The sequence below is a fragment of the Physeter macrocephalus genome, chromosome 17 (genome assembly GCF_002837175.3).
Source record: "Physeter macrocephalus isolate SW-GA chromosome 17, ASM283717v5, whole genome shotgun sequence".
In the NCBI taxonomy this organism is placed as follows: Eukaryota; Metazoa; Chordata; class Mammalia; order Artiodactyla; family Physeteridae; genus Physeter; species Physeter macrocephalus.
Genome location: NC_041230.1, coordinates 55,149,707 through 55,160,616, shown reverse-complemented (window position 1 = coordinate 55,160,616; position 10,910 = coordinate 55,149,707). Strand labels below are relative to the sequence as shown.

The 10,910-nt window shown below is 68.5% G+C and overlaps 1 protein-coding gene across 7 annotated transcripts in view; it reads right to left on the bottom strand.

The window, feature by feature from the left end:
* The window catches only part of PIEZO1 (piezo type mechanosensitive ion channel component 1 (Er blood group)), a 57,097-nt gene that overhangs the window by 6,305 nt on the left and 39,882 nt on the right, over nucleotides 1–10,910 (bottom strand). For 5 of the 7 annotated variants that reach the window (XM_024124870.3, XM_024124871.3, XM_024124874.3 and 2 more), the window contains 21 exons: nucleotides 10,653–10,831; nucleotides 10,428–10,576; nucleotides 10,174–10,356; nucleotides 9,693–9,805; nucleotides 9,424–9,578; nucleotides 9,058–9,234; nucleotides 8,459–8,584; nucleotides 8,177–8,377; nucleotides 7,540–7,744; nucleotides 4,397–4,501; nucleotides 3,636–3,789; nucleotides 3,177–3,417; nucleotides 3,006–3,102; nucleotides 2,743–2,914; nucleotides 2,243–2,332; nucleotides 2,072–2,166; nucleotides 1,726–1,797; nucleotides 1,032–1,129; nucleotides 512–593; nucleotides 386–442; nucleotides 124–296 (listed from right to left, as the gene is read on the bottom strand). In XM_024124870.3, coding sequence (XP_023980638.1) covers nucleotides 124–296; nucleotides 386–442; nucleotides 512–593; nucleotides 1,032–1,129; nucleotides 1,726–1,797; nucleotides 2,072–2,166; nucleotides 2,243–2,332; nucleotides 2,743–2,914; nucleotides 3,006–3,102; nucleotides 3,177–3,417; nucleotides 3,636–3,789; nucleotides 4,397–4,501; nucleotides 7,540–7,744; nucleotides 8,177–8,377; nucleotides 8,459–8,584; nucleotides 9,058–9,234; nucleotides 9,424–9,578; nucleotides 9,693–9,805; nucleotides 10,174–10,356; nucleotides 10,428–10,576; nucleotides 10,653–10,831 — 2,924 coding nt within the window. The remainder of the gene's footprint in view (nucleotides 1–123; nucleotides 297–385; nucleotides 443–511; nucleotides 594–1,031; nucleotides 1,130–1,725; nucleotides 1,798–2,071; nucleotides 2,167–2,242; nucleotides 2,333–2,742; nucleotides 2,915–3,005; nucleotides 3,103–3,176; nucleotides 3,418–3,635; nucleotides 3,790–4,396; nucleotides 4,502–7,539; nucleotides 7,745–8,176; nucleotides 8,378–8,458; nucleotides 8,585–9,057; nucleotides 9,235–9,423; nucleotides 9,579–9,692; nucleotides 9,806–10,173; nucleotides 10,357–10,427; nucleotides 10,577–10,652; nucleotides 10,832–10,910) is intronic. The other 2 variants (XM_024124875.3, XM_024124873.3) reach the window with 2 other exon arrangements.

Genomic DNA, 10,910 nt, shown 5'->3' with positions numbered 1-10,910 from the left:
GCGCCGGGCGGCCGGGGTGGGCGAGAGGGCCTCGCGGGGGGGGGGGGGGGGGGGGTGCCCTCAGTGGGCGTGGTGTGGAGTGCAGGAGGCGGGGCGGAGGCGGGGCGGGGGCGGCCCACTCACCCGGAGCAGCTCCTGCGTGAGCAGGTAGCGCTCAGCGCGCAGCACGTCGCTCATGGCGCGGTGGTGCCGCGTGAAGTCGTGCAGCCAGCGTGTCAGCCCGTCCACCAGCGCCTGGCCCAGCACCCACAGGAACTGCACGGTGCTCAGCACTCGCTGCATCACGTGGCTGCGGCCTGCGGCGAGGGCGGGGCAGGGGGGCGCTGGAGGGACGGCTCGTGGGAGACCCCCAGCCCCCCAGCCCCTAGCCCTCGGGCCAACTCACCGGCTACCTCATCCTCCAAGCCCTCTGCCAGCTCTGCCTCCTGGCGTGGGTCACCTCCTGGGCACAGGGGTGCTGGTCAGCACCTTGCAGCCCCACCTCCCTGCACCCCGCCAGCAGCGGACTCACCCGTGGGCAGCTGCTCTGCCCGCTCCTGACGCTGCTGATGCAGCACCGTCTGGGCGCTGGTCACCCACGCCTGGTACGCCATCTGCAGGCCAGGGCCCTGGGTTAGCGCTCGGCCTCCCCTGGCCTTCTGATCCCATTAGCTGGGGAGCCTGGGGTCAGGAGGCCCGGCTGGGGGCCGTCAGCTCCCCGAGCCTGGGCAGGAAAGGGGCCACGGCACTGTCGGGGGAGGACGGGGCGGTGCGTGCAGCCCACCCCGCATGTCCTGCTTGTCAACGCCAGGCCCCGTGCTGAGAGCCAGGGGCCCAAAGACGGACAGGAGAATGTGTGTCCAGCACACGCTGAGCCCGTCTGCAGGCCACAGTGGCCACCACAGGCCTGGGTGATCTGAGGGACACACAGCCGCCCGTGACCTGCACCCCCAGAGCCCGCTCTCCCGCTCGACTTCTGGGCGCGGGAGACCGGGATGGGGCCGGGGAGGCGCCCGTCCCCCGCGGGCGGCCCTGCCAGCCCAGGTGCTCACCTGGAAGGCGCTCTGTGCCGACGGCCGGGCGTCCTCGGGCTGCGCCGCCTCCTCCTCGCTGTCGGACTCGAACAGGAAGTAATCCCCGGACCGGATGACTGTGGGCAGGGGTCGCTGAGAGCTGGCCGCCCCCGAGCCCGGGCTCCGCGCCGCCGCCTCCTCCCCCGGACCCTCAAACCCGTCTCCTCGGTCTGGGGTGGGTCCCGTGACAGCCCGGCCACGCTGGGTTCCCTCAGCAGCCTGGGACCCCGGGCCGAGGCCTGCACGCCACCCTCGCCCCAGGGATGGCCACGGGGGCCGGGGGCCGCGAGCGGCAGGCTGGGGGACTGTGGCAGGTGCACGGGACACGGGCAGGAGCGGTGGGACGAGACCAGACTGGGTGAGAGGAACGCGGGGGGGCAGGGCGGGGAAAGCAGGGCCGGCGCCGCCCAGCAGCCGGGATCCAGGCTTCCGAGCCCCAGCGTTAGGAAGCAGGGGACAGACAGAGCCTGTTGTCGGGGACGTGGCCCGAGGACAGCAAGGCTCAGCACAAGGCCCGAGAGCCCGCACGCAGAGCTCCTGGGGGGTGCTGGGCAGGTCAGCGCAGGGCGCGCTCCCTCTGTCCCGGGGGAGACAGCGGCCAGGGTGGGGGAGGCCTGCCTGGCGCACAGCAGCTCTGAGAGGGCAGCCAGCACAGGCCAGGTGCAGGCAGTACCTGTGGCGTGGTCCAGCCAGGGCCGCCACCACTGTGGCCGTGGCGAGGAGGAGCCCCCTGGACTGCCAGGCCCTGTGGAGGGGCGGGGTGAGCGTGAGCCAGCGGGGAGCCCCAGGGCAACGAAGGGGCCGGCCAAGTGTGGTGCCCTAGGAGGGGGAGAGGACTGCCAGTGCAGACGGATAGTCACGGGCCGGCCAGGTGGCCTGTGGCGACAGAGAGTGACCAAAGAGCACAGGGTGGTCGGCCGGAAGCCCCGTGGGATGTCACACGGCACAGATGCAAGCAGGCTCCACCGGGCATGGACACACGGGGACGCAGGGCCCGCTCAGGCTCCGTCCACACTCACCTGGCTCCCGGCTGGGGTCCAGGGAGCCCTGAAGGTGGCCGCGGCCGGCCCTGCCCTGCCTGTGCTTCTCCTGCTTGGCCCGGATGCGCTCCATCCTGCAGGGCGGGAGGCGGCTCAGCGCCGGGTGGGGCGGGGCCAGAGAGCCCACGGCCCCACCCACACGGCACCTACTGTCTTTTCAGCTGGGCCAGCGACTTCTCCTCCGCCCTGCGGTGGAGCTCGATGGTCTTGAGGTTGGCAGCGTTGTAGAGGGCAAAGCCCCTGTGGGGCAGCGAGGGGGGTGGGGCGTTAGCTCCGGCTCAGCCTGGCGTCCCAGGTCCTGCCCGCTCACAGCAGCAGGGGCCCAGTCCACCGAGCTCGACACTCGCCTCGTCACGTGCTGCTTCTGTGAGAGGGAGACCCTCCCGCGGCCTCCAGTCTCAACGGGGTAGAAGATGGGGGTGGGGGGGATGGGAGCGCCGCTGGCCCATCAGCCAAAGCGTGGGGATGCGCCCTCGGGCCAGCGCGGCGGCCCCAACCGGCCCAAAGCGCCAGCTGGTGGCAGAGCCGGGGCCGAGGCCACGTACCACGGGGGTACCGAGAAGGTCCTAGCGGGTCTGTCGCCTTGGTTCTCCCTCTAGGGGACGGGTCACGTCGCGGAGGGACAGCCCGGGGCGCAGCGGGGGGCCCACCTGGAGGCCTGCAGGGCAGTGGCGCGGAGCTCGGCCCGGACGTGCAAGAAGTAGTAGCTGAGGAAGACGCGGCGCTGCAGCAGCAGGAACAGGAAGCAGACGCTGTCCCACAGGACGCCCGCCTCCTCCACGGGCAGCAGGCAGTCCCGGTCGCGGCCCAGCATCTCCTTGGCTGCGGACGGACGCCAGCCAGGTCAGGGTCCGGGAAGCCGCGCGTGTCCCCACGCGCCTCGGGGCCCCGGCCGCCTGCCTCGCCCACTCACGGTTGTGGTAGCCTTTGACCGTGCACACGAGGCTGAAGAGCTGGATGACCCAGCAGAAGCCGCTCTGCATGTGCTCCACGAAGACGCAGGACAGGAGCTGAGGGCGGGAGGGGGGTCAGCCCGGGCCCTCCCGGGCGGGGGCGGGGGCGGGGGGCGGGGGGCCGGGCTCACCGAGAGCACGTTCTTGGAGACGATGACGGTGACGTTGTAGAGGATGAGGCAGTCCCACAGCACGAGGCGGGTGCGCGTGTCCTGCTGCAGGCTGGTGCCAAACAGCAGCAGGTAGAAGCAGGCCAGCAGGTAGCCCAGCCCGAAGATGCTGACACGCGTGGCCCCCGTGACGAACACCACCACCAGCACCAGCCAGAAGAGGTAGCGGAAGACGGCCACCTTCAGCAGGTCGAGGTAGGACCTGCCGGGCGGAGCGTCACTCTGGGCCCTGGTCACCGCCGCCTCCGCCGCAGCCCAGGACCAGAGGAACTCCCGGGCGGCCCCTCTGCTGCGGGGCCGGCGTCCGCCCCTCGTCCCGGCCCCAGAGGCACCCCTGGCGGCGCGCGTCCTGGCTCAGTCCCGCTTGAGCCCAGGTGCGTCTGTCGGCCCCGGGAGCCCCGCGGCCTCTGCGGCGCCCACCTGCAGTGGATGAAGTTGGGCACGGGGTTGGGCTCCCCCTGCAGCGGCTCCAGGCCGTCAGCGTTAGTGCCTGCCGCGTGCTGCCACTCCTCCGTGCGCTCGGCCAAGAACACCTGCCACTGCTGCGAGGCGCAGAGCAGCAGGAGGACGTCATCTGCGGGCACACAGGAGGCCACTGCCGCGCCACGCCCCGGAAGCGCTGGCTGCACACAGGCTTGGCCCACGACGGGGCGCAGGGCACATCCTGCCCGGCACTGCCCTCGTCCCCCAGGCCCCAGGCGGAAGCGTGCAGGCGGGTTTACAGCGGCACCTACACACGGCGTGGATGTGCACGTGGATGTTGGGGAACACGCCTGTGTACGTGTTCTGCACGTGTACACGTGGGAGTCTACATGCACCACACGGGTGTCAGGAAATGAGTCCAACGTGAGCCTGACTGCACACCACGTGGCATCAGTCCGTGCACACCTGTGTCCTCCCCCACGTCCATACGTGTGCCCACCTGTGCGCCCACCTGCGCCCAAACCATGTGGCAGGGAGCGCACACGTGAGGTGGGCCCGTGGGACCAGGCACACTCCCAGAAGACACGCCCCCCCAGGGAACTGTAGGACTGGACCAGCCGGCAAGGCCTGGACGATGCAGCCCTCGCTGGCCGGAGAGGAGGGTCAGCGCCTGCCTGCCACCTATCCCGCGGGAACCTGCACGGCTTCCTGCACGGCCAGCAGTGCCACGTGTGTACGAGGGGCCCCGGGGGACTCACTGATGAGGTTGGTGGCGTTGGGGGCACTGAAGAAGTCAGGCAGGTACAGCCACCTGATCAGGGCGGAGTTCACGGGGACAGCACGGCTCCAGCGCCACGGGTAGTCTGTGGGAAGAGGCTGCACATCACCCACCATCCCAACCCGTCCCCAGCGTCCCCGGGAGTCGCTTGGACGCCCACTCCCACCCGGAGTCTCCAGGGCACACAGGACCAGCGAGCCCAGTTCTCACGGACGTGTGCCCCAGGTGCCGGTGGCTGGGGAGGGGGCACGTGGGCAGGTGGGCGGGGCACGGCCCCGTGTGTGGGCCACGGTCGGCGTGGACCTGAATGAGGCTTCATTGCGCACCTGTCAGAACGGCTAAAATAAAACCGTGTGGATGTCAAGTGCTGGCGTGGAGGGGAAGGGGCGGGACCACCCTGGTGGGTCATCCCAGAGAACTGAAAAACACGGCCACACAAACACCTGTGCACCACCAAACAAACATCCGACATCCCAGACCTGGAAACGGCCCAGTGCCATCCAAGGGGGGAAAGGTCAAGCCAACTCTGGTGCACCCAACTCGTGGAAAACTGCCCAGCAAGGAACGTGAGCGAAGCGTCATCCAGGCCACAGCCCAACGCACTGTAACTGCATCTCATGAGAGAAGCCAGACCCCTAGGTTACGCCATCCAAAGGCAAACCATAGGGATGGAGAGCACGGTGGTCGCTGGGGATGGGTGGGGGGCAGGGACCTGGGGACGGACACAGCTCTACACGCTGGTCAGGACCACACAGTGAATTCTACTACGTGGCTGGGGGAGCCCGGGACGGAGCGCGGACCGACAGGTGATCTGATTGGACAGCGCGTGTATGACGCGCCTCCCAGGAGGGGCCGGGAAGAAAGGAGCTGCCCGAAGTAACTCTGCAAACGGTGTCTTGACAGAAGACAGACACCGTCCACCAAGACGAAGAAGGGGAGCAGTGACACCGCATAGCAACACGCACACCCGGGGCCCAGGTCTTGGTTTCTGAATTTCACCCTCCAGTGAAAGGAACCAGGCTCCGGGTGCGGGGGCCGACTTCTGGGGCTGGGGGCAGGGGGCGCTCCTGAGGCAGCAGCCACTGGTGGAGCCAAGAGTGGGGACGTATCCCAGGGCCAACGCTGGGACGGTGTGGACACGGCACCAGCGACAGGAGTGCAGCAGGAGCCTGGGAATACAGGCCAGAGCGTCTCTCTGCAGGTAAGCAAACAACCGGACAGACCAGTGGGGAGAAACGGCAGCTCTTCTTTACGGACGACGTCGATCAGTGACCACAAGAGACAAAATCACCGAGAAAACCAAACAGCCCCTGCGGGCAGACCCACCGAGCGCGCTAAAACCAGCGGGCGAGGGTTTACACGGAAACAAGACTCCTGCCGGGTCCTGCGCCCGCCCTGCCAGTCAACACGCGACAGTGACGGAGCAGTGGCGAGACTGGTGGAAAAGCGGTGTCGCCCGCGATGAGACACTCCAGCCCCAGCGTGACGCACTGACAGGGGCACGTCACGGCTGTGGTTTTCTTGCCAGAAGTACGTAACCTGGTCACAGGAAGAAACACCCGTCGATGCTGGGTTGAGGGGTGTTCTACAAACGACCGCTTCGCTTCCTGTTCCCCCCAGTCTCAAGGTGATGAAAGACAAAGGAGCCCAAGGAGCCGGCCCACGGGGTCTGCGTGGGGGCCCCTGGGGACAGCCATGCGGCCCGTGGTTCCGGCCGTGGTTGGTGGCCTGGCACCCATTTTGCTCCTTAACTTTGGTTGCCCTGCTGGGTCGCTTTGGAGGCTGACGTTCACATCGGGGAAACTGGGTGAAGGACGTCGAGGAGCTCTGCTCTGCCTTTGCTACTCTGCAGCCAAAACTCACAGACTGTAACCCGAAAGGGGCCTTTCACAGGGCAGGGGCCTGACTTCCAAAAATACTGACGAGGACATCAAAGTGCCTGCTCGCAGGGCTCCACGGGCACCTCTGAGACGCTCTGAACGTCAACGGGAACACAGGATTCATTACAAAGCGTTCAGACAGAGCCCTGCACCCGCTGACAAGACAACAGGAAACAGAGCAGAGAGAGAGAAATCAAAGCTCCTTCTCGCAGAGAAGCCAAGTAACAAACGTACCAGGAATAACAGAAATCCAAAACGTCCATTTTATGAAGTCCCGCCAACGGCAGGGAGAGCCAGCAGACGTGGACACGGGGGGCAGAGCGCGGGTCCCCTGACAGGGTGGGCTGGGGGCCCCCAACGCCCTGATGGCCACTGCCTCCCCGTCACGGACCATTCCTCCCCAAGCATTCACCGGTGTCTAAGCATTGGGGCACAACCCACGATACCAAGTTCAGGGCTTTCTGTAACCCCCTGGCCTGACTCTGGAAAGGTCACAACAGACAGAGGGTGGGACAGCCTTGACCAAAGGCGATGGGAGAAGAGGGTGGCCAAGCACTCCCGTCAGCTCCTGGTCAAAGCCCACAGCTACCAGGGACAGGGCCCTGAGGACGAGGCCGCTGAGTATGGATGGCGCATCAGACCGGGGTATCATCCAGGGACGGACGGCCGTGTGTGGTCACCGTCCTGAACACAGAGGGTCCCCGCCCTGGGTGTACTGAGCGTGGAGCCCAGACTGACTCCCATTTGCCCAGGAAGAGCGTACAGCTGCTCCTTGGACTATTCTCCCAACCTCTCCGGTTGTTTGAAAGTTTTCAAAATAGAACGCGGGGGGCTTCCCTGGTGGCGCAGTGGTTGAGTGTCCGCCTGCCGATGCAGGGGACACAGGTTCGTGCCCCGGTCCGGGAGGATCCCACGTGCCGCGGAGCGGCCGGGCCCGTGAGCCATGGCCGCTGAGCCTGCGCGTCCGGAGCCTGTGCTCCCCAACGGGAGAGGCCACAACAGCGAGAGGCCCGCGTACCCCCCGAAAAAAAAGAACGTTGGGCAAAGAGCAAGCAGAGGATTAGGGGAGAGCCGCGAGGGGGCCAGCAGGGCCCCCGAGAGTCAGCACAGCTGCAGCCCCGAGTCCTCGCACGGGGAGGAGGGGGCCGAGGCCACTCCAGGGGCTGGGACGCCCAGGTGGGGTGCAGCCACGCACGCCCAACTCACCCCGAGCCCACGCCCACCCGCAGGCCACCCTGCTCACCGATACACAGGGCAGGGGGCATGCCGAGGCACAGCAAGTACTGGTAGAGCAGGAAGAGCGCCAGGAAGAGGCAGTAGTTGGGCCAGAGGCGGGCGATGGCCTCACGGCGCCGGCGGGTGAGGATAGCCACCAGCCAGCAGCCGTGCAGGACGACCACGAAGTTCATGCGCTGCCCGATCACGTTCACGGCCATCAGGAAGCAGATCTGGGGGCGGCACAGCGGGACAAGGTGACCAGGACGGGGACACAGCGAGCCGGGGGAGGAGCCCTCCTGGCTCTGCCTCTGGGCAGCCTCGGGTGGGAGCGCTTGTGCCCGGGGTAGGGGCAGCGGCCCAGGCTGCCCTCCTGGAGGGACGGAGAGGCCGGACACGTCTCCACGGTGGGGGGAACCAAGGCAGGGGCTGCGTGGTGGAGTCGAGACGGAGCCCGTCTCCAGCCGGGGCCCCAGCGCCCTGCCCTCACTCTGCAGGCCCCTCTCCAGGCATGGCCAACTCAGCTGGAGGACCTGGCACCCTCGGTGGTGGCCCCTCCCCCCGCCCCGGGCCTGCCCGTTGCAGAAGACCCCACAGAGGCTGGCAAGGACCCCCAGTGGCTCAGCCCTGCCCAGGGAGGGGGCGAGGGTCGACGCCCGCCTCACCTCCAGCCCAAATTTGTAGAAGAAGAAGTTGACGAAGTACTTGAGGCAGCTGGGCAGGTCGCGGTCCAGCCGCTGGCGGGTGCCATCGGCGCAGACGGCCTGGGCCGGCAGCGGGGCCAGCTGGAGCCGGCGGCGGTGGTAGTCCTGGCACCGGTACACCACGGCCTCAAACACCAGCAGGAGCAGGATCTGCAGGTGGTTCTGGGGGATGTGGGCAGTCAGGCCCCGCCCACGCCCAGGCCCCGCCCCCCCCCTCCCCCGGCCCACCTGTCCCGCACTCACCTGGACGTAGCCCAGGTTCGGGAAGCCCTTCCGCACCCCAAACCAGTTGGCGGGGTCGATGGGTCCCCGGTACAGCAAGGACTCGTGGATCTCCGTCTTCTGCAGGTTCGTGCTGTTGGGAAGGGGCTGGGGGAGGGGCGGTGTCAGCACCTGCTCCCCATCAGGAACCGGACGCTGACCCCAGGGACCGCCAGCAGCCCCGCGCGACACCCCGCGGCAGCCACAGCCCCGATGGGTCTGGGCCAGAGCACAGCTGTCCTCAACCAGGGACACGGGGGGCTGTCAGCCCCCGACCCACGTCAGTGGGGAAGGAGACATGGTGTTTGGGGACAGGGAGGCCACCAGCAGGGGCTGGGAGGGTGGAGAGAAATCTATGGGTGGGCTTCCCTGAGCAGCCCCGCACTTCCCTCCAGCGGACGTCGGGCCGCTAGGCCCCTCACGCCAGGACCTGCCCTTCCGTCAGGAAGTCGGCCGGGTCGGGACACATCTCTGGACCCAGATGTCTTGACCTGGGGAGTGGGTCCTCCGCAGCAAGCCCGGGCCCCGGGGACAGGCCCTCTGCATCCGGCCCTCCACCCGAGCGGGAGCGGCGGCCGTACCTCGGTGCAGTTGCTGGCGTACTCGTGGGGGCTGACGGCCTTGAGCTGGTACAGCATCTTGCACACGATGATAATACAGGTCCACACGGTGGCCAGGCAGGAGGCCATGGGCCGGAAGCGGGGGTAGGGCAGGGCAAAGGCCCAGAGCACGACCAGCAAGAAGTTCAGCACCGACACCTGTGGGCAGGCGGGCAGTGGCCGCGGAGCAGGGTGGCAGGCAGAGCTGCGCCCTCCCCGTGGGCCCACGATCCGCAGCCACGCGCCGGTACCGGCTCCGGGGAGGCCAGCGAGTCTCGCTGAGCGGGCCCACGCTCGCCCCCCTCAGCGCCGCCCACGCTCGCCCCCCTCAGGGCCGCCCACGCTCACCTCCCTCAGGGCCACCCACGCGGTGTACAGGGCCACCAGCTTGCAGACGTGCAGCTCCAGCAGGCGCCGCGTGAGCACCTGCGCGCGGGTAAGGACGTCCGAGAAGCCGGCGGCCAGGTCCAGCAGCCGCTCAGCCACCAGGCCCCACTTGCCGGCTGGGGGGTTGGGGGCACAGTGAGGAGGAGGGGACAGGGCCTCTGCGGCCTGGGCCATCCCGGCCTGTGTACTGACGGGGCTCCGGGCTCAGGGTCCGGGCACCTTGAGCTTACCCTCCGAGACGTGTATGGCCTGGTGGGGGCCGGCCACGCCCAGCCCCTCGTCTCTGGGTGCCGCCTCCTCTTCCTCTTGCTGCAGCAGGGGGGTCCCGCTCACCGTGTCCTGCCTGGGACAGGGCCCCGAAGTGTCCTTCCCTCCCGCGTTCCTGGGGTGCCCTGCAGCCCCTCCCATTCCTGCCTCCCCAGGGACAAGAGAAGCCCCACCTGCCATCCCACCCCGGCGCTGGGGCCCCTGTGCTGCAGCCACTAGGTGGGAGGGCGGGGCCCGGCTTGACGTCGTGATCCCCGCGGGTCGGGGAAAACATCCGGTACCGGAGGCCCCGGCATCGGCAGGCGGCGGCCGAGACCTCAACCCTGTTCCGGGTCTCCCGCGCTAACCGTACAGCCTCCGTTCCCGCCCGACACCGGCCTTCCCCTGTGCGGGTTCAGCGGACACTCTGCAGACCCCCAGGCCCCAGGAGGGAGGACGGCGCACCTGTGAGCGCGGCGCAGGGAGCGGGCGCTGGGCGGGGGGCGCTGCTCGGGGTCGGTGAGCTGCATGAAGGGCCTGTGGAAGTAGTGCAGCTGCAGGATGCAGGCGAGCAGGAAGAAGCCAGGGACCAGGATGCTGGAGAAGAGCTCAGACACGCTGAACTGCTCCAGGCCCAGGTCCCCCAGCCTGTGTGGGAGGGGGTGTCAGTACTGGCAGCGTGGCAGCCGCCGCCCGCCCCCACCGCGCCCGAGACTCACTGCTCGTCCGTGAGGCCGGTCAGGTTGCGCCAGTAGGCGGGGAAGTCCTGGAACTGGAAGGTGTAGACAGCCACCAGCACCAGCATGGTGTAGGCCACCACCAGCCACCAGAACGCCTTGAGCAGCTTCCGCCACAGGCTGTAGTAGACCTGCCGGCCGGCCAGGCGCGGTGAGGCCAGCCTGCGCGGCCCCGCACGCCCGCACCCCGTGCCCCGCCCCTGGTACCTGGAAGAGGGTGAGGCAGAGCAGGAAGAGGAGCATGTAGACGATCTTGTACACGACAAGGCGGCCGGCGAAGCTGACCACGATGAACATGCCGGCGCACACGTAGACCCAGTACTTGGCGTACACGCCCCTGACCAGCTCCCCCAGGCTCCGCAGCAGCGTCTGCGTCCGCGTGGGCTCTGCGGGCCGGGCGGGGGCGAGGGGGGCGCAGCTTCAGGACCAGGCGGGTGGGGGAGGGGGCGCGCCCCCCCCCCCCCT